The 22,997-nt window shown below is 42.5% G+C and overlaps 1 protein-coding gene across 1 annotated transcript in view; it reads right to left on the bottom strand.

Moving 5' to 3' along the window:
- Positions 1-22,997, bottom strand: part of LIG3 (DNA ligase 3) — a 1,243,614-nt gene that overhangs the window by 791,172 nt on the left and 429,445 nt on the right. The window contains exon 12 of the mRNA XM_044058542.1: positions 8,948-9,027. Coding sequence (XP_043914477.1) covers positions 8,948-9,027 — 80 coding nt within the window. The remainder of the gene's footprint in view (positions 1-8,947; positions 9,028-22,997) is intronic.

Raw genomic sequence — 22,997 nt, 5'->3', positions numbered from 1 at the left:
AACTACCCCTCCCAGATACCTGAAGTTATAAACCTGCCCCACTACTAACACAGATGTGCGTTTTTCCTACCTTTCTTAGACTACTGCATTTTTAAAATCCTGAACAGACCATTAAGAGTTACCCTGGTATCCCCAGGGGCTTCAGAAGACTAAGCGTGGTTATGCAAATGCCACCTTAGGTAACACTATGCTGTGCACATCCAGTGTCCTGCTTAATCAAATATGTACAGTTATGGAATAAAGCATTATATCCATCACATCCACTGGTTCTAGACTCCTGGATGTTCTGTAACACATCCTGGTAGCTTCACACCCTGGCATGCTCTCTAGAAAAGCCTGAAATGTTTCTGATGTTCCAAATAGGATTAATATGATTTCACTGAAGACACTTTCATAGATTCATAGGTTAGTACTAGGCTAACTGCCTTTGCAAGCTATTTTAAGCCTAGCCAATTATCCCTTGTGAGACTCGAACTCTGCACCTTGAGTTTGTAAGGCAAACACCTTAACCATTAGGCCACCCTCCCAACCCTTTAACTGAAACTACTACAAAACACTGAAAGTAGATTTGACTGGGGGAAAAACACACACACAAGTTGAAGGAAAAATTTTTTTTTCCAGATGCTATACCTATAGGGCCTATATTAGATCACCGAACGCTTAAAAAAAGTGAACGGTGATTGATCAAACTTATGTAAGCGAAAGCTTAAAATACTGAAGCAAAAGAAACCCGAATTTTTTCCTAGGGAAAGAATTTGGTTGTCCATTTCTGTTGCTTCGGTATTTTCAGTGCGGTGGTGGAAAGTTACGGGTCGGGTTCAAGTAAGTGTGCAATTGTGTGGATGTGAGTGTTAGGGCAGGTTAGGTGAGTTAGGGTTAGGGAGCGGGTGAGGTGAGTGTGCAATAGTGACGGACCTTAAAGTTAGGGTTTGGGTTAAGGTAAGTGGATAGTTAGTGGTGTGTGTATAGTTTAGTGTAGGGTTAGGTGTCAAATTTTAGGTGTATGTGTGTGGATTGCTATTTGTTTGGTGTGCTTGTGTTGTGTGTGTGTGTTTTGGAACAGCGATTTTTTTCCCTAGGAAATAAATCGCTGTTCTGACAGTTCGCGATTGTAAGCTTTCGCTTGCATAAGTTCGATCAATCAACGTTCGCTCTTTTAAGCGTTCAGTGATCTAATATAGACCCTACCTATATGGATAGGAGGTAGCTAACTCCACAGTTGCACAACTGTGGCAAAAAGGCAAACTCCATGTTGAAACACTATATTTGCATTACTGTGCTGTAACAAAGCCAGTTACAGAATAAGAACTAAAAAAACACATATTTAAGTACAGATCCCAGCAAAACCAAATAAAAAAAAAATCATAGTATCCTCAATACTACGTGAGGATTAGCCCCTTTATGAAGGCAGTAAATAAGAATGGGAAAGAACAGCCAGCGATAGAAAGTAGATCAGTATTGACCATGATGTTGGAACTCTCAGCCCAGGATGTAAAACACCTGCAACAAGTACTAGAAAAGATAAAACTGCCATTAGAAGAGCTTTTAGTCCAAGACCCAAGTCTTAAAACAGCACATAAAATTCTTTAATATGACCCCAAAATGTCTAAACCTGGTACAACATAAGACAGTGGAACTACTACTGATGGCAGTGGCATCATAGTGAGCTCAAACAGTAAGGAAGGAGTACACCAAGCAGGAGAGACATATGTTATGTTCCACATAGGACCTCCAGCTGTAATCATCTGGCAACACTCTACTATGTATGCAGCATATGACAACACCAGACCATCTAATCATGGAGGTAGCAGTCTGATCCACAGATAGCTCTATAAAGGAAAAACACCTGCTTCAACACCACTGTGACAGTTGCACAGTTACATTCCCACGCCAAAAGCATAGCAAGGGTTACTGTTCAGACAGACTGATCTATCTGATGTGAAAATCCATTCCAATTTAACAGATTAAAGCTGCAATCAAACGCCACAGTTAATATACTGCAAGTTTAACTGCATGTCATTTGCAATTGCCACTTTAATATGTAATCATAAAAGCGTGGTTTAAAGATCAAGAATGCTGTGGTATCTCACATAACTCACTTTTCTCTCTGTGACAGTAATTACAAAATTATCCAATTTAAGGAACAGATGCAAAGGAGCCCTCAAGCCTTTCTCCAGCAAAAACAGTTGCAAGTGAAACATTCAGTTTTGACTGATGCTGTCTCACTGTAAGTTCAATTCTTAGTAATCACACTTTTGAGCACTAATCACTCATATACTCAACACTTGTCATAGAGTCTACATAGCTGTATTCATGTTAATTTAGTACACGCAGTCAAATGTTAAGCACACTGGGACAGAAGAACAAAGCATACAGATGTCTAACATGCATGAATCAATATGTCTAAAGTCAGCTAAAAGTACAGTTGTGTACACTTACCATAAATGTAGATGTTTGAGTGTATTCACTGCAGCAGTCATTATATTTGGCTAATCTGCTGGCAGGTTGCCCTCAGTCGGCCTGAATTCCAAAGTCTTGGGTCCTGCGTTGGTTGCTGTCTTCTCTTCCATGACGTCAGGTCGTCGGGGGTATAAAACATGCAGCCGACGCCATTTTCTTAGTTTTTCTTGCCCCCGATGTCAGGTGCCCCCAAAAAGGTAGCAATATTCTAAATATATATATATATATATATATATATATATATATATACATGCACCAATATAAACTTTACCTTCATCTACAGAAAATACACCACAGAGGTTGTAGAAGATAGAGAAGGAAAGATAAACTGTAGAATGACAGGGGGATGGCGGGAGGGTAACCTGGACTGCAACAGTGAATACGCTGGAACATCTACATTTATGGTAAGTGTACAGAACTGTACTATGTTCTTCGTGTTTCACTGTTGCAGTCATTACATTTGGGTAGAATCCCAAAGCTATGGTTGGGAGGCTGGAGCTAAACAGCATTAGGTGAGGCTATAAGGCCCTGCAGCACTGCAGTGGCAAAGCCTGCCCTGCTCTTAGAGTAGAAAGGCAAATGGTAATACTTTGTAAAGGTGTGAACAGAACTCCAAGTAGCAGCCTCTAGAATGTCTTTGGTTGGTACTCCTCTGAGAAAGGCTGCTGAAGTAGCTGCAGCCCTGGTGGACTGAGACCTAATGCCCTTGGGCACAGGTTTGCCATGGTGTAAGTAGCAGAAACAGATGCAATGGCTTATCAACTTAGAAATTGTCTGCTTTGAAATAGCCTTTCCTTCTGATCCTGCAGCATATGATACTAGTAATTGCTCAGTTTTTCTTAGAGCTTTAGTCCTGCTCAAGTAGAATCTTAGCTGTCTGTGTACGTCCAAGGAATGCAGAATTCTCTCCCCTTTGTTCTGCGGATTTGGATAAAAAGTTGGCAGATGAATTGTTTGGTTAGGAGCCACTCTGGAAACGACCTTAGGCATAAAAGTAGGATTTGTCCTCAGAGACACCCTGTCTGAGTAAAATATGATAAAAGGCTCTACAGCCATGAGGGCCTGCAGCTCTGAAACTCTCCTTGCTGAAGTAATTGCTAGTAGTAGAACTGTCTTCATGATAAGAACTTTATATCAGCGGTAGCAGCTGGTTCAAATGGAGGCAGGGTGAGCTTTTCCAACACACAATTGAGGTCCCATGCAGGTAATGGTGATCTTCTAGGGGGGCTTAAATTTTTGGCTCCTCTAAGATACTGCTTTAGTAAAGGATGAAAAAAGAGTGGTGGCTCTGTGTTGTAATGAGCCGAAATGGCAGAGGCATGGATTTTGATTGATGAAAAAGATAGGCCTTTGTTAAGCATCTCAGTTAAGTATTGTAATATCTGAGGAATATGTGGTTCTGCTATATCAGTTCCTTGTGCTTGATTCCAAGCACAGAATCTCTTCCATTTGCCAGCATAAGATTTTCTAGTACTAGGCCTTCTGGCTTCCAAAATGACATCCATCACAGCTTTACTGAGAGGTGTCGTCTGTATGATTACAGGATTAGCCATGCTGCGAGGTTCAGAGTCTGTAGTTGATTGCGCAGGATCTGATTGTTTTGCTGGGACAGTAGTTGTGGTTTTTGAGGCAAGGTCCAAACTGCGTATTGAAACAAGTTCCTTAAGATTGGGTACCAGAATATCATCTTTGGCTTCTCTTGTCTGACCTTTAGGAGGACATTGGGTAGAAGAGGCAGAGGAGGAAAGGCGTAAACTGATAGGTTTTTCCAAATGAAGGATAGGGCCAGCCACTTTCCATGCTTGTCTGTGATAAGTCCTTGTGCAGAATCTTTTCAGTTGATAATTTTGAGGAGAAGCAAATAGGTCTATTTCTGGGCTCCCCCATTTCTCTGCTATCATGCTGAAGACTTGTGGATTTAGTTTCCACTCGTGAGGATCCATAAGGTTTCTGCTTAAATCGTCCGAAAGAGTGTTTTGTTTTCCTGGCAGGAATTGAGCTTGAAGATTTGTTTGGTAGGTCAAAGCTGTGTCCCACAGTGCCATGGCTAATCTGCAAAGGGGGTATGAGTGTGTGCCTCCTTGCTTGTTTATATACCACATGACTGTGGTATTGTCTGTCTTTATCAGTAGTTGTCCTGGATGAAGTAAGTCCTTGAAGGCTATCAGGGCATTTTGCACAGCTAGCATCTCTTTCTGGTTGATATGTAGATGCATTTGATTTGGTGCCCATATGCCCTGAATGCATCTTCCTGCCATGTGGGCCCCCAGGCATAATCGGATGAGTCTGTTAAGATTTGGATGGCAGGGGGTAGAGTGAAGGGCCGTCCCATATTTTGGTGACAGGCCTTTGCACACCATAGAAACTCCTGTTGCAGGCAGGGGATGAGAGGAATCATTGTTTCCAGACTATGTGAATGTTGACTTCATAAGCTTTTAAGGTACCACTGAAGTTTCCTCATATGCAGTCTTGCATATGGAATTAGCAGGATGCAGGATGCCATGAAGCCCAGAGCCTGCAGAATTTGTCTTGCAGAAGACTGGGTTTTTGTTACCATCAGTTTGAAGTAAGTAGTCAGTTGCCTTTGTTTGTCTGGCGTGAGGTAAGCCATCTGGGCAGTTGTATTCAAGCTTGCACCCAGGAATGTTATCTTTTGAGAGGGTACCAGTTGTGATTTCTTTTCATTTCCTGTGTACCCTAGGCATGTTAGAAGCCTTTTCACAAACACCAGGTGTCGTAGAAGAGTGTCCTTGTTCTCTGCTTGAATGAGACAGTCGTCCAAGTAAGGATATATTTGAATACTTCTTTGTCTGCAAAATGCAATTACTGGTGCCAGGCACTTTGTAAAGACTCTGGGCACAGTAGATAAGCCAAAGGGCAGTGCAGAGAATTGGTAATGCATTAAGCCAGCCTTGAATCTGAGGTATCTTCTGCACAACTGTCTTATTGGGACATGCAGGTATGCCTCTTTTAGGTCTAAATTCACCAGCCAAGCATTACTGCCCAGCATGGGCAGAAGCTGTTGCAAAGTGAGCATTTTGAATTTTGGAATGTCCAGGTATGTGTTCAAAATCCAGTACTGGCCGCCAGGCCTTGTCCTTTCTGGGTACCAAGAACAGTCTTGAGTAAAAATCTTGTCCTTTTCCTGTTCGGGTACTGTCTGAATGGTCCCCATATACATGAGAGACGTAACCTGTTTCTGTGCCTCTGCCCATTGGTTTTTTGGCAGATCTGGCCAACCATTTGTCATTGGCAGAGTGTGGAAATGGAATCTGTATCCCTGTGATACGATGTTTAGTACCCACTTCTCCTGGGCAAAAAGTGTTAATTTTCCCTCTATGGGTGCTGCCAAAAGATAAGTACTTGGTGTAGGCAGAGGGAAGTCATTGGGATTGATTTCTGTAGGTTTGCACTTTATCTTCTCCGGATTTGGAGGTGGATGCGCCCCATTGCTTTGACCTGTATGAGTCTTGAGCCTGGTACCTGGAACCCTTAGGGTGTCTGGATTTGCCCCTTTGAGCTCTGTCTGACACGAGAAAGGACCAATTTTTTGTAGGCCAGTATCTACTGAATCTAGGTGGCTGCACTTGTAAGAAGTCTTTAACAGTTTGCATAGATTTAGCTTTGTCTTCCATTTTCTTTAAAACCTCTTCTGCCTTAATACCAGAGAATCATGCTGTAAAGGTGCATCTAGCAATTTAGCTTTAACATGATCAGGCAAACTGTGTTCCTTTAACCAGGCATGCCTCCTAATCACAGATCCAGTAACTGCGGCCCTGCAGGAGGCCTCTAAAGAATCAAAACCACATTGCAAAGTATGCTTTCCAACTTGTTCAGCTGCATGCAATAATTTCTGCAATTCCTTATTTTCTGCACATTCTGAAATCATCATCATTTTCTGTTTCAGCAATCCCATAACATGTTGTTGGTACTTAAGCATATGAAAGTGACAGTTTAAGGCTCTTATTGCCAAGGCTGCAGATGTATAAACCTTTTTCACCATCTGTCCAGTGCCCTTGAATCTCTGTCGGAGGGGGTAGGGTTTTTTGCTGTTGAGGCCTTAACTCCCTTTGGACCCTGTAACAAACAGCAAGAAGTTCGACCAACTAGTGAAATGAAAATTGAGCAAAAGGAGAAAACTGAGCCAGCTGGAGCCTGAACGCAGGTTTATTATTTTACAAACAGACAGCGTTTTCACTACACAAAAAAGGTTACATCACTTCCTTCCTGTCTTTGTTTTTACGAAGTACTTGATTGCTTAATGGTTGGTTTTGTGTAAACCTTTTATAAAAACCTCGACATTTTTAATTACATATCATTATATTAGAGGGTTAAGTTGCACATAAAAAGTGCTCTTTATAAAAGCTATTTAGCACACTCTGCAACAATTTTTAAATAACTGTTTAAAATGTTTTATTAAAAAAATTTTTTTGCTTGCTAATTTTTGTTTTAATTGGGATATGATATAGTAAATTGTGTAGTTTTAATTTACGCCTTTGTAATAAGCTCCTGCTCTGTAGGAAGTGATGTAATGGTTAATTTATTACAGAGCGGAGTTTAAAAGGGTGTTGTTTTCGCGCACTTTTACCCTCTGAGGAAGCTACCTTTTTTGTGTAGTGAAAACGCTGTCTGTTTGTAAAATAATAAACCTGCGTTCAGGCTCCAGCTGGCTCAGTTTTCTCCTTTCACCCTTTGGACCCTGTGAAATAGTTTCAGGATCAGCAGCAGTGTTTCTAATTAAAAATGTATGTGAGTCAGGGACCCTGTAATACCTGTCAGGCTTAATGGGAGCTGGAGGTAAGGAGTCACGGGTCAGGCTTGACTCCGAAAACACATCATCCACATCCAAAAACACATCATCCACAATGTCTAAAACAGGGGGAATAGCTAAAGGTTTGTGCTGAGGGAGAAGAAGGAAATCCCTGAGCCTCTTTTTTAATTCTGAGAAGTCTTGACTCTCCCAGTGAAAATGCTCCCTCAAAGTATGCAAGGTTTCTCCACATGAATAATCCTCAGGAGGAGATGCAGATGGAATAGACTCCTCAGCATCAGAATCCTCATAGGGAGGTAAAGATAATTCCTGATCAGAAGAAATAGAAACCTGATCTGAAGATTACTAGTTAGTGTCTTGCCTAGGCCTCTTATCTGGAGGGGGATGGGTACCCCTCATCAAGGTAATAAGGTCTTCAGACATTTTGATCATCTGTTTTTCAGGCATAGAGGCCTGTGCACGTGGCTCAGGCATCATTTTTTTAGTTTTAGAAGGTGCCTTTGCCTTTGGTTTTGCAGCTTTTGTCGGTTTGATATAAAAATGTTGAGGTCTGAATACACCCTCAGAAGCCAGTGCCTGCTCGGAGGCTCCGGACCCATCCGAGGGAGATACCTCCATCGGTCCAATACCTTGAGTATCTTGCGGCATGCCGGACTCCACATGGGTGTCGGTAGAGGCCTGCGACTCGAAGGTAGCGGGTATGAGGGGCTGCGAAAGTGCCTCACTGAGTACCGGCGACTGGCTTAGGAGAAGCTTTGTCATCGGTTTTGGACCTCGACTGCCTTTCTCTGTCCTTTTCTTTGCGTTTTTTATGTACTCCGGTAGTCGGATTGCTATCTGACGACATTTCTGGGTAGTTAAATCTGTTTCCAAAATACTTCGATGCAAAAATATACCGACGCTTAATAGTGCGTTGGTTAAATCTAGCACAAAACTGACAGCCAGGAATGTTGTGATCAGGGCCTAGGCAAGGAATACAGTATAAATGGAAATCCTTATGAGGTATTTGATTCCCACACGTAATATAATTATTAACTTTTTCTGACATAGGTAAAAAGCAAGAAAAAGTTTCCCCAACGGGGTACTTAGCTTTAGTGAAGACTTCGGTTCTGAAACTCAAACGTGAATATTTCAGTAGTCGGCTGACCAGCACTTGCAAAATGCTTCTGCTTCGGGCACCGCACGGCAAGAAAGACTAAAGAAAATGGCGTCAGCTGCATGTTTTATACCCCTGACGACCTGACGTCATGGAAGAGAAGGACAGCAACCGACGCAGGACCAAAGACTTTGGAATTCAGGCCGACTGAGGACAACCTGCCAGCAGATTACCCAAATGTAATGACTGCAACACTGAAACACGAAGAACGTCAGCTATTACAAATCTGAAAAAAAAAGTCACTATGGATAAGATCATGTCTACACTTTTGCTGAAAGTTATTTTTAAGCTTATTAACACATGATGTTACCTTAATATCCATTCTGTGCAAGGAGAGTTAGCATTTAAATGTTCACACAATAACAAATCTACGGTACTTCATAACTGACAAATTAAACATCTAGCATACATGCTGTGTAAAATATAAAGACAGCACAGCAAAAAGTTTAGACTGTGAACACTTCTCATGATTCACATATGGCTGTGCTTCCTGTAAGGTGTGGCAACCAAGTGACTGCACTAGCTACAGAAATGTACCACAAATTAGTAACCATACAAACCTGTCCATTAAACTGACTCCATTGAAGTAAATGCAGTCAAAAACGAAAAGGCAGACATTGGCATCCTGAAAGGCAGCTTTCTGAAAGGATTAATGTACAAAGTTGTTAATTTGCACAAAGAATACAACTTATAAAGACTTCTGGACAAGCTTTACATACTATAAAAATTAAGGCAACACTTTGAGTCATTCTATTTCAAAGGAAATTTAATTTCACTTTGGAAAATACAGCAAAAAGTACATTTTTGTACCTACCATAAATGTAGATGTTCGAGTGGTTATGCTGCTGCAGTCATCACACTTGGGTTATCCTGCTGTCAGGCGGTCCCGCAGTCGGCCTGAATTCCAAAGCCTTGGTCCGGCGTCGGTTGTCGTCGCTTCTTCCCTGACGTCAGTGCAGCAGGGGTATAAAAGAGGCAGCCGACGCCATTTTCTTCAGTTTTTCTTTCCCCAGATGTCAGGTGCCCCAAACTAAGAAGGCAAAATAAGAAGCTTGCAAAACATACCTTAGTGCAAAACAATGGTACTAGCTGTAAGCAAATACACCATATAGACATGCATCCCAAAGGTTGAAGTACATGGAGGAATAAGAAAAGCCTTGTTAGGTAGAGGGGATGGAGGGAGGGTAACCTGGACTGCAGCAGCATAACCACTCGAACATCTACATTTATGGTAGGCACAAAACTGTACTATGCTCATCGTGCTATGCTACTGCAGTCATCACACTTGGGTAGAGTCCCAAAGCTATGGTTGGGTGGTAGGAGCTAAAGTGGGTTATGTGCAGCTAAGATGCCCTGCAGAACTGCAATGGCAAACCCAGCTCTGGTTTTTGAGTACAGAGGATACAGAGGAAGGTGGTAATGCTTGGTGAAGGTGTGCACTGAACTCCAGGTAGCTGCCTCCAGAATGTCCTTTGTTGGGACTCCTCGGAGGAAGGCTGCTGAGGTTGCTTTAGCCCTGGTAGAGTGAGACCTAATACTAGCAGGCACTGCTTTCCCGTGGTGTGAGTAGCAAAAGCAGATGCAATGTGCTATCCATTTGGAGATGGTCTGTTTTGAAATAGCCTTTCCTTCTGAACCTGGCGCATAGGATACAAGGAGTTGGTCAGATTTTCTGAAGGCTTTTGTCCTGTCTAAATAGTAATGTAACTGTCTGTGAATGTCCAAAGAGTGAAGGAGTCTTTCTCCTTTATTCTGTGGGTTTGGATAAAAGGTGGGCAAGTGTATGGTCTGATTGAGAGCCACACTGGATACTACCTTTGGCATGAAGGAAGGGTTGGTGCGTAAAGATACTCTGTCCTGATGAAAAATGATGAAATGTTCCACTGCCATAAGTGCCTGCAGTTCTGAGACTCTGCGTGCTGAGGTGATAGCCAGTAGCAGGGCTGTCTTCCATGACAGGTATTGAAGCTCTGCTGAAAAGGTTGGTTCGAAAGGAGGAAGTGTTAACTTTTCCAGAACGAAATTTAGATCCCAAGTTGGAGTAGGCGGTTTTCTGGAGGGTCTTATATTTTTTGCCCCTCTGAGAAACTGCCTTAGCAAAGGATGAGAGAAAATGGGAGGAACCGTATTATATTGAGCTGAAATGGCTGAAGCATGGATCTTTATGGATGAGAAAGAAAGGCCTTCATGTAGCATCTCAGTTAGATACTGGAGTATGTGCGGAATATTTGGGATGTCAGGATTTAGGCTTCTGGCCTGGCTCCATACACAAAATCTTTTCCATTTGTCTGAGTAAGTTTTTCTGGTGCTGGGGCCTCCTGGCCTCCAAAATGACATTCTGGACGTCCTTTGAGAGAACTGTTGTTTGATAATTTAAGGTATTTTCCATGCAGCTAGATTTAAGGTCCTTAGCTGACTGTGAAGGATCTGAGAGTTTTGTTGGACTAACAGCAGAGGGAACTGAGGTAAGATCCATGGAGGGCTGTGAGTCAAGCTGCGTAGTAGTGGGTACCAGTGTTGACGTGGCCAGTCCGGGGCAATGAGGATCATCTGTGGTCTCTCTGATCTGGTTTTCAGTAATACCTGGGTGAGTAGAGGCAGAGGTGGGAATGCATAGACTGACAATGCTGTCCAACTGAATGATAGGGCATCCACTTTCCAGGCCAGGGGATGGTAAGTCCTTGTGCAAAATATTTGTAGCTGGCAATTGTTGGTTGAGGCAAACAGATCTATGTCTGGAGTTCCCCACCTGTGAGTTATCATTGAAAATACTTGTGGGTGTAGTCTCCACTCATGAGGGTCTGTCAAATTTCTGCTTAATTTGTCTGCCAAAATGTTTTCTTTTCCTGGCAGGAATTGTGCTTGCAGTTGTACTTGGTAAATTAACGCTGTGCTCCACAAGTCCATTGCCTGTCTGCATAGTGGGTAGGAGTGTGTCCCTCCTTGTTTGTTTATGTACCACATAACTGTGGTGTTGTCCGTCCTTGTTAGAAGTTGTCCTGGATGCAAAAGGTCCTTGAAGGCTGTTAGTGCATTTTTTTACAGCTAGCATCTGCTTTTGGTTGATGTGTAGTTGCCTTTGGTTTGCAGACCATTTGCCTTGTATGCATTGTCCTGCCATGTGTGCACCCCAGGCGTAGTCTGATGAATCTGTTGTCAAGGTTTGGTTTGGAGGAGGTGAGACAAAAGGAAGGCCCTTGTTTTCTTGGCATGCTTGAGCCCACCATAGAAACTCTTGTTGAAGGCAGGGAATGAGAGTTATAGTTGCTTCGAGGCTGTGTCTGTGTTGGGACCATACACCTTTTAGGTACCATTGTAGTTTTCACATATGCAATTAGTTGAATGCAGGATGCCATGCACCCCAATGCCTGCAGGAATTTCCTTGCAGTGAGCTGGGTAGAAGTTGCCATCTTTTTGAAGTACTGAGACAGTTGTTTTTGCTTGTCTGGCGTGAGGGTAAGCCATCTGGGCCGTTGTATTAAAGCTGGCACCCAGGAAAATTATTTCTTGTGAGGGTATTTGTTTTGACTTCTTTTTGTTTACTGTGTACCCTAGGCAACATAGTAGCTTTGTTACAAATGCCAGATGCTGTAGTAGGATGTCTTTGCTGTCCGCTTGGATCAGGCAGTCGTCCAGATATGGATACATTTGTATTTCTTGCTGTCTGCAGTATGCAATTACTGATGCCAGGCATTTCGTGAATATTCTGGGCACAGTAGATAAGCCAAAGGGCAATGCAGAGAATTGATAATGCATTGTGCCTGCCAAAAATCTGAGGTATCTTCTGCAATCTTGTCTGATAGGGACATGCAGGTATGCCTCTTGGAGGTCCAACGTTACCAACCAAGACTCCTTGCCCAGCATGGAAAGAAGCTGCTGTAGTGTGAGCATTTTGAATTTGGGAATGTCCAGGTACACGTTTAGAATTGAAAGGTCTAAGATGGGTCTCCAGGCTTTGTCCTTTCTTGGTACTAGAAACAGTCTTGAGTAAAATCCTTGACCTTGCTCTTTTGCAGGTACGTTTTGAATTGCTTTCATGTTCATGAGAGCTGAAATTTGCTTTTGTGCCTCTGCCCATTGGTTTGTTGGCAGATTTGGCATGCCTCTCATCCGTGGTAAAGTGTGAAAATGAAATCTGTAGCCTCGGGTAATAATATCCAGAACCCATTTGTCCTTGGTTATGATGTGCCAATTTTGTGGGAAAAGAGCCAGTTTTCCTCCTAGAGGTGCTGCCTGGGCAATTTTGCTTGGCAGGCGAAGAGGAAAGTCATTGAGTTTGTTTTCTGAAGGGTTGAGATCTGTCGTCTCCCCCTCTTTGAGTTGTTGTTTGCCATTGTCTAGGCCTGTGCCTGGCCTCTGCCCCAGGGCGTCTGTACCTGCCCCTTTGGGGTCTGTCTGAAGCAGGAAAGGACCAGTTTTTTGATGGCCAGTTTCTGCTGAATCAAGGAGGTTGTACCTGTAAAAAATCTTTAACTGTTTGCATTGATTTTTCCTTTTCTTCCATCTTCTTTAAAACTTCCTCTGCTTTGACACCAAATAATGCATCCTTTTGCAGTGGAACATCCAGTAACTTTGCTTTGACATGTTCTGGTAAGGTCTGCTCTTTTAGCCAAGCATGTCTACGTATTACAGACCCTGTGACTGCTGCTCTACATGAGGCCTCCAAAGAATCAAAACCACACTGCAAGGTATGTTTTCCCACTTGTTCTGCTGCATGCAACAAATCTTGCATCCCTTTGAAATCTAGCTGATCTGTTTGAGGGATCAATTTCTGTTTTAACTGAGTAAGCAAGTACTGCTGGTATTTAATCATGTGGAATTGGCAGTTTAATGCCCTCATGGCCAAAGTGGCAGAGGTATACACTTTTTACCCCCATCTTTCTAATGCCCTGGAATCTCTTTCCGCAGGTAGTGGATTCTTAGCAGTAGAGGACTTAACCCCTTTGGGACCCTGGGAAATGGTTTCTGGGTCTGCAGCAGGGCTTTTATATAAAAACTTGTGGGAGTCAGGGACTCGATAGTATCTGTCTGGTTTAGGTGGTGCTGGAGGTAAGGAATCTGGATTTAGACTGGATTCAGTGTAGACATCATCCAGAATGTCTAAAACAGGAGGAATGGCTAGGGGTCTATGCTGAGGCAAAAGAAGAAACTCACGGAGCCTTTTCTTGGAGTCAGAGTAATCTTGTCCTTCCCAGTGGAAATGCTCTCTCATGGTTTGCAGGGTTTCCCCAAAAGAGAAGTCTTCCGGGGGGGAAACAGAGGGAATGGACTCCTCAGCATCTGAGTCTTCATAGAGAGGGAAGGGGTAGTCCTGTTCCTCAGAGTCTGCTGAGGAAATGGATTCCTGGTCAGAAGGAGGTAAGTCTTCCTCCAGTCTAGGCCTTTTGTCAGGAGGGGGCTAGGAACCTCTGATAAGGGTAATCAGGTCCTCCGCCATTTTGAACATCTGTTTTTTAGGCATAGGGGCATGTATGGGAGTTTGTAGACCCGGTTTCTTAACCTTTGGAGGCTTAGCGTATGACTTAACAGAAAGAGTCATCAGTTTAAAGACGCCTTCTGAAACCGAAGGCCTGTCCATAGTCTCCGGATCGTCGCCAGGGCTGGCGTCTGCAAGTTGAGGAGGAACCAGCTCCAGTGGACCAGTAGATTCTGACTGAGAGGTAGTCGTATTTTCTAAATCTGTGGTAGTCAGGGGCTGCGTAGGCACCTCACTGAATACCGAAGATCCGGCGACAGACCTAACCGAGACCTCGGTATCCGGTCTTGGTCTAAGGCTGCCAGTCTTTGTCCTTGCGTTTTTTAAACATAGCGGTAGTCGGAGGTTCCGACGACATAATGTAGTTGAATTTTCTGCCAAAATAATGTCGGGCGGTATCAGCCCGATGCTTAATAGTGCGTTTATTGAACCTAGCGCAAAACCGACAACCAGAAACGTCGTGGTCTGGGCCTAGGCAAGGAATACAATAAGAATGAAAATCCTTATGAGGTATTTGCTTCCCACAAGAAATACAATTATTAACTTTGTCTGACATCAGTCTGAGGCAAGAAAAGTTTCCCCAATGGGGTACTTAGCTTTATAGAAAACTTCGGCTGAAATTCTGTTAGAAAATCTCAGGAGCTGGCCGACCGGCACTTGCGAACTGCTTCTGCTTCGGGCACCGCATGGCAAGAAAGACTGGGGAAAATGGCATCGGCTGCCTCTTTTATACCCCTGCCGCACTGACATCAGGGAAGAAGCGACGACAACAGACGCCAGACCAAGGCTTTGGAATTCAGCCTGACTGCGTGACCGCCTGACGGCAGGATAACCCAAGTGTGATGACTGCAGCAGCATAGCACGATGAACATCTCTTGTTTTCCTTCCTGCTGGGTAACCAATTCAGTACTTAAAAAAATAGATACAATGTTTAGTAAGAAATAAACTATATATTCATAACACAATACATGCTTTTTTTACTGTCTTCTTTTACGTCAATTCCAAAGATGCATAAACTTTAAATAACATTTAAAGGAAAGCCGATTATGTTTCACAGTCTTAAAGTCACTTGCTTGGATTACACACAAACTTATGTCATGGTTGCTTAGATCACTTGAACGATTGCTATGGTTACTGACATCTCCCAAGCTCATGTCATGGGTTTTCGGATCTCTAGAGCTCATGCCAAGCCTGTTTGCATCATCTCAGCTTATGCCATGGGTTCTTGGATCAGCAGAGCTCATGTCATGGCTGTCTGCATCACCCAAGCTCATGTCTCATAGTTTCTCAGATCACTCAAGCTCACTGCATGTTTCCTCAGAATAACTGAGCTCGTCTCTGGGTTCCTTATGTCACCAGTGCTCGAGTCACAGTTGCTCCAGCATTAGCGCTCAAGACATAAGTTGCTCACATAAACACTGCTGACTTCACATTGGAAGAACACTGTAATATCTGTAAAGTATCAGGTTTTGGGTGGTCTTAGATCCTTGCACCATAAAAGAAAGGCTGAGGCGGGCATTACAGTACCCATCAGTGATCAGGCTTTCTCTGAAGTGCAGCGATCCCGGAATGAGAATAATAAATGGTGTGTTGGGAGTAAAGCAGGGATCACCCTTGCATACACATATTACATGGATGTGTGCAAACTCAAACTGTCATTTCTGAGGTGTTATGACTCAGCTAGTGTGATGCAAACTCTGGTGAGCTGAGAATACTTAGTGGACCTGGTCTGAAGTCCATTCCTTGGCTAAATCATTCTTTTAAAGAAAGAACATTTCCTAACAGTCCCCTGAGCCTCCCACCCTTCACCCTCATATTAGGTCCAAAAGCTGTGCAGTTCTCTTTGCACTTTGATTTACACATGCTTCTTTTTTATCTCCTTAAACTATGAAATCTCTCATAACTCATCTTTCAATTGTTTTTACAGTGAATGAAAATTAAAACCATGGCAGCCTGCACTTCAGACAGGGACATAGAGACACTTCTGTCAGTAAATTTCTACTACAGAAAAATAGCTGTATCACTAAAATAATGTAGGGGATCACAATCTGCACTCATGAGTCTACTAAAGTGACTGCCTTCTATTTGCTCAGAGAGTTTCAGAAGGGTCATACTGGCACAGTCTGCCAAATGAAAATAGTATGTTTTGTGTGATTATTTTTTTCCTGATGTTATTGCCAAGGCACAGCTCTGGTTAATTTTGGGATATATTATGCAAACAAGCATGAATTCCCCACAGGGCAGCCCTGTCAAAAAAGGCATGACTTGTAGAGTGCAAATTCAAAAATGCAGTGCTCTGTAAAGGACAAGCCAAGAAGGACCAGAAGCAAGAATTGCCTGAAACCAACCAATATGTAGCCACAAAACATTAACACAAGTAGCCAAAGGGAACTATCAACACAACAAGCTTTGATTCTGTTGAGCTATATACAAAAAAAAAAACGGGATGGTGGGTAGGTGCTGCCACTGAGGCAGTGTGAAATTCGAACATGTACTATTACAGGTAAGTAGGACTTGTGTAAGCAATAATTTGCTTAGAGACATGTTGACCCTTCTTAGCCCCAGAATAGGAAATAAACTGTTCAGCTTTCCTAAATGGCTTAGTTCTGTCTAGGTAGTACCTGACATGCCTATGCACATCCAAGGTACACAAAATCTTCTCTCCCTTGTTTTCAGGTATCAGAACGAAAACTGGGAGATTGACGGTTGACTCAGAGTAAATTCAGAAACATCTGGCATGAAAGAAGGATTAGTGTGTCCCTGTGTAAAATTAGACAAGGTTGACCCACCATGAAAGCTTACAGCTTAAAGACTCGCCTTGCAGATGTCAGAACAATGAGCAAAACAGTTTTCCAAGTGATGAACCTCAAATCATCCTGAAAGACAGGTTGAAAAGCAGATAAGGGCAATTTTTCAAAGAACAAAGTTGAGATCCCAAGGAGGAAGAATTTGCTTTCAAGGAGGTCTCACATGAAACACTCATTTCATAAACTGACTGCCACAAAAAGATATGAAAGAGAAAGACCCATGGACTGAAAATCTGTGATGGCTGCAGGACACACCTTGATAGATGCATAGGATAAGCCATCATTGAGTAGGTCACACATACATTTTGAAACCAGTGGGGTAAACACAATACCAGGCCCTCTAATATCGGAAAGGCTCTGCTTAGAAAACCTCTTCCACTGGCAAATATAAGATTTTCTAGTTACAGGTTTTCTTGACTCCTTCAACACCTGCTGCACATCCTCATGAACAAATGCTTAAATCGTATCAAGATAGAACCATCCAGGTTTTCAGTAGCAATTGCTCTAAGATGGGGTGTACCAGTCACCCCTGACACTGTGTGAGCAGATCCAGAGTGACAGTAAGCTTATGATAATTGCCCTTGGCATATTCCATTAAAAGGTGGAACCAGCTCTGCCTGGGCCAAAAGGGAGTCACCACAATGATCTTTAGTAATTTTTTCTGAATCTTCAGAAGGACCTTCAGTATCAGTGGAAAGAGTGTAAATGCATAAAGGAATATTCCCGTCCAATGGAACGAGAAAGCTTCCATCCTCCAAGCATGGCTCCAAGAATGTCTCAAACATAATTATTTCGTCTGTTTTGAAAGGAAATGAACAGATCTATTTTAGGAATGCCCACCTCAGGACCAAATCTATGAAGATGTCTGCCGTTAAGTTTTCACTCATGAGAGTCAGTCTGGGATCTGCTTAGTTTGTCTGCTACTAGGTTTTACTCTGACAGGATGTAGAAGACCTAAAGAATCAGAGAATGCTGTACGGCTGGCTCCAAGGTCATCAATGTCAACCAGCAAAACGACCTTGTACCTCCCCTGTTTGTTCAGGTATGACATAACTACTGTCATCTGTGACCAATAAAAGTGGAACAGGAAACCATATGTGAAGAACTTTTAAGGTCTGAATTGCTGCTAACATTTCTTTGATCTTTATCCACTTCGATGTACCTGAAGGATCCCATTCACCTTGCACTTGATCACATTGTTCCTCATTCAAAATCTGACAGGTCCATCTGGGCTGACTGAACTGGGGTCTGGAGAGTAAAGGGTAGGTCTGGACTGAGACACATCTGATACCTCCCCCACCATAACTCTCATTCTGAAAAATCCAGCACTCATACCTGGAACTCCAAGGGAAGCAGGTGCTAGGACAGAAACATTCTTTAAGCACCACTGAATCTCTCTCACGTGGAGTCTAGCCTGTATCACAAAGATCACTGATGCCATGAGACTTAGAATTTTGAGAAACTCACTTGCGCAGGCAGGTTCTTGAAGAAAGAAATTACTGAAAATGCACTGAACAGTCAGGACTATGTCTTTTGGTAGAAAGGTCTGAGTTAAACATACACCTCAGGAAGAGAATTCTTTGTGAGGGTGTGGGACAGAACATTTGTAGTTTTACCTTGAATATGGGAGCAACTGAAATATGATGATTAGCATCCTTCAAATGTAAAATTACCAAGAAATAGCAGACCGGAAGAAGGGGTAGGAATGTCTGCAGGGTGAGTATTTCTAACCTGGGTACTTTAAGAAAGGGATTTAGTTACACCAAATCTCACACTAGTCTCCAATACTGCTCCTTTCTTGGGGTAACAAAAAAGTGCTGATGTAAAATCATTTTCCTTTTTGCAGTGCAGGAATTGATTCTATAACCCCTGCATGCAACTTGTGCAGGCGTATTAAAGAGCACAGGCATGCTTGGTCTGGAGGGTCCGGGGGGGGGGGGGGGTTCTGTCCAGCACAAAAAGAGTATCCTTACTGAACTATTCTCAGCACTCATTTGCCTGAAACTATCTGGGGCTAGGTTGCTGGGGTGAGTTAGATTCTAAGGGAAGTTGAAAGGGAAAGAAGGACAGGAGGAAGACATGGGACGCCCTGAGTCTTGGCATAGTCATTCTTTAGCAGTAAAAGATCTTTTTTGGGAAAGGAACCCTTTTTATTTGGTTTGGAAGCATTATCTTCTTGCCATTTCCTCTTGGCACCCGGACTTTTGTTAAACCAGGATTTTTGTTTGATCTGCCCTTCGAAATTGAACTTCTTGCTAGGGGAAAACATGTGAATATAAAGGATTCTATACACACAATACTTCAATTTACCTCCGTCATCCCATCATTAGCAGCAGGACTGAAGACAAATTCAAAACGTAAGGGAGCATTCAAAATCTTTTTTTTTTAATTCTCAGAAAAATTCTGATTATGTAACCGAGCAAACCTTCTCAATGCTGCAGAAGTGGCTGCATTTCTTGAAATACTGTTTACACCTTCAAAGACACTTCTCAAAGCATATTTTGAAACCTGCATCACACTAGAAATTCTTATTCCTATAACACTTCTGTTCAACAAGCAAAGATACAGCTAAGTCATCTAAATTGTAAGCACATTGCAAACTACATTTCCACATGAAGCCCAAATAATTTAAAATTCTAAAGACTAAATTACTACAGCAAAAGACACATTTTTTCTCCTGAAATTCTAACCACCTGACAATTTTACCTAGCAGTGCAGCTGGGTCAGCTGACAAAGAAAGACAGCTGCAAGATCAGAACACGTGTCATATCTCCTCAGCCTTTGTAGTAACTTGTTCACTATCCAAACAGGTTTCAAATGCAGTTTTATTTATTTATTTATTTATTTTACATTTGTTGACCGGGCTAGTCTAGCTGGATATATTTCCATTTTCAGTAGAGGCCCGGGGAGAAAAGCTCCACAGAATATGTAAAAAAACATACAACATTTGAAGTCAAATACAACAAAAACACCAGGATAAATGTAAAGACAATAAGGAAAAGTTAGCATGCAAAAACAATTTACAAATAGGAACTAATATCATTACCTATAAACAAACTAAACTATAGAGAAGCAAAAATCAGGGAAAGGTGAGTAAGGAGGAGAAGTGGGAGGACAGTAAGAGGAGAAGAGAAAAGTAAAAAAGAAAGGATAAGAAAGGGTTAAACAGGCTTTCAGCAAAGAGGAAAAGAGGTAAGTGAAATAAAAGAAAGTTGTTCAGGGAAGAGGGAGAGAGATGTGGGGGAAGTAATGAGATAGAGAAGGGGTAGAAATTTAGTCAGGTTTAGTGCAGGAACAGAGCCAGTGATTTTTCAAGTGTTCTTTTATTCTTTGTTTGAAGAGGGGCAGTGATGAGATTAGTGTTATGTCACTGGGTAGTAGATTCCAGTTCCTTCCTACTGTACTAGAAAAAAGAGAGTCACCAGCTGAGTTATTGGACTTTGTTAATCTAGCCATAAGTTTAGTAGAAGAACGAAGGGAGTTTAGATTATTATATGGGATTAAAAGTTCTGAGAGTATAGGTGTGTTTGAAGGCTGGTGCAGTATTTTGTGGGCAATGTTCAGTTGGGGCAAGAGCAGAAGGTTTTGGAATTCCAGCCAGCCAAGATGTTTCAGGTTAATACAGTGGTGGGTTCTGAAGGGGTTGCCAGTGGCGAAGCGGGCGATGTTATTGTAGCATGTAGTCAGTTTATTAAGGTTAGATTTCTTAAGGTTGGTAAATATAGGTGAAGCGTAGAGAAGTGTTGACAATAGATGGGAGTGGGCAATTTTGGCTCTAGCAGATTCAGTTAGGAAAGGTTTAATTTGATATAAGGATCCTATTTTTCTGTTGACTGATTTAATGGTGTAATTAATGTGTTGATCAAAAGAGAGATTATTGTCAATGGTTATTCCTAACAGTTTTGTTGTAGGATCGGGTGTGATAACTGTGGCATTATTAGAGGAAATGGTGAAGTGTAAGGAAGGGGATCTGGTGGTGGGAGTAAAGAGAAGAAGTTTAGTTTTTTTGGCGTTTAGTAAGAGAGAACGTTTATAGAACCAGTGAGTGAGCCCGCAGGGCGAACGGAGCGGGTAGAAACAACTGAAGGAGAGATAGGAAAGTAGACAATCAGTAAAGGAAGGTGAGTATGGAAGATAGGTGTGAGATTGAAGGAATACAGACTAGGTACACTAGAGAATGAAAGTAGATTAGAGGAAGGCAGTATAAGAGTATAAGCAGAGAGTATCGAATGGAGAAGGAGCAGGTCCAAGTATAGAAGTAACAAAGAGGCAAGTATAGGGATAAGAACAGAACAATATGAAGAGAGATAGGCAGTACGTCAGGTAGGATAAGGCAGATGGTGAGTGTGGAAATAGCAAAAGGAGAAGCAGAGGTAGAGAAACAAAGCTAAGAATAAGCAGAAGAGAAGAGTGCCACCTATCAGACAGCAGATAGCACAGGTACAGTAGAGGGAGAGTGGGGAAGCTACTGAAGGTAGAGAGAGAAAGTACAAGGACTGAGAACGGTGAGCAGGGAAAGGAGTAGTTTTAAAGACATCTTCAAAGTCTGGTAACATGAGGAACAACCAATATACATGCAATCTCAATCTTCATAAGATCATAAAGTCTGTCAATTTCTGATGTAGCTTCAGACTGCTTCCAAGCAAATACATCTCTAAACCTAGCTAGTGGAAAGGGGAACACTGGCTTGGCTTTCGGAAGAATCAGATTGGATGGACTCAAAATGTTCAATACTGTCTGCATCAGAGTCCCTTCAAAATCTTTGCTGCTAGACTGACCTCTGAAGAAGGCAGCCCTACAGTCATTCTGAATGGGTGCATAGTCTCAGAGATTAGCTAACTGTAAAACACTCTTAACTAAGGAAATCACATCGGCCCTTTGCAGGTTAGTAACCTGATTGTCATGTTCCTCATACTATGGACTACACTAGAAAACAAAATATTCAGGGGACAGAGTATTATGTCTGGCAAGTGGTCTCTTATTTCATACTTGTCCAGCACCTAAAGATTTGGTTCTCTTGTACATGAACCAGGTACTGGAACAGCCCTGGAAGAGGTGGTCTGTGTGTCTGATCTGCATACCATGGAGGGCTGCGAACTCATACCATAGAGTGATTGGGAAAAAGGTAAGTGGTCTGCGGACCAGCTTAAGGCAAAGTACAGTTTTGTACCTACCATAAATGTAGATGTTCGAGTGTATACACTGCTGCAGTCATTACACTTGGGTTATCCTGCCGTCAGGCGGTCCCGCAGTCGGCCCAAGTTCCAAAGTCTTGGTCCGGCGTCGGTTGTTGTCGCTTCTTCCCTGACGTCAGTGTGCCAGGGGTATATAAGATGCAGCCGACACCATTTTCTTCAGTTTTTCTTGCCCCAGATGTCAGGTGCCCCCAAAAAGGTACGCAATGTAAATTGCTAATAAAACATACATAACAAAAGCAATCAAAAACTTTCAGTTACCAGCAAATACTCCCCATAGGTAGCAAAGGGTAGAGGGCTTGGGTAAGTACCAGCAAGTAAGAGGGGAAGGAGGGAGGGTAACCTAGACAGCAGCAGTGTATACACTCGAACATCTACATTTATGGTAGGTACAAAACTGTACTATGTTCATCGTGTTACACTGCTGCAGTCATTACACTTGGGTAGAATCCCAAAGCTGAGGTAGGGTGGCTGGTTCTATAAGGCATTAGGGGTGGCTATAAGGCCCTGCAGGACTGCAGTGGCAAAGCCAGCTCTGGATTTAGAGTAAAGAGGCAGATGGTAATGCTTGGTGAAGGTATGTACAGAACTCCAAGTTGCTGCTTCCAAAATGTCCTTGGTAGGTACTCCTCTGAGGTAGGCAGTTGAAGTGGCTGTTGCCCTGGTGGAATGAGACCTAATGCTGTTAGCTGCAGTTTTCCCATGGTGTGTATAGCAGAAACGTATACAATGCCCTATCCATTTTGAAATGGTCTGTTTTGAAATGGCTTTTCCCTGTGTTCCTGCAGCATATGCTACAAACAATTGCTCAGTTTTCCTGAAAGCTTTTGTTTTGTCCAAGTAGACGTGTAACTGTCTGTGTATGTCCAAGGAATGCAGTAGTCTCTCCCCTTTATTCTGTGCATTTGGATAAAAAGTTGGCAAGTGAATAGTTTGGTTTACAGCCATACTTGATACCACCTTTAGCATAAAAGTAGGGTTTGTTCTTAAAGACACCCTGTCTTGGTGGGAAATGATGAAAGGTTCCACTGTCATTAGTGCCTGTAATTCTGAAACTCTTCATGCTGAGGTTATTGCCAGGAGCAGAGCAGTTTTCCAAGAGACGTATTTTAAGTCTGCTGAGTTAGCTGGC

Source organism: Protopterus annectens, chromosome 16.part0, assembly GCF_019279795.1.
Source record: "Protopterus annectens isolate FY-2018-M chromosome 16.part0, PAN1.0, whole genome shotgun sequence".
Lineage (NCBI taxonomy): Eukaryota > Metazoa > Chordata > Ceratodontiformes > Protopteridae > Protopterus > Protopterus annectens.
This window is presented reverse-complemented; position numbering and strand designations above follow the sequence as displayed.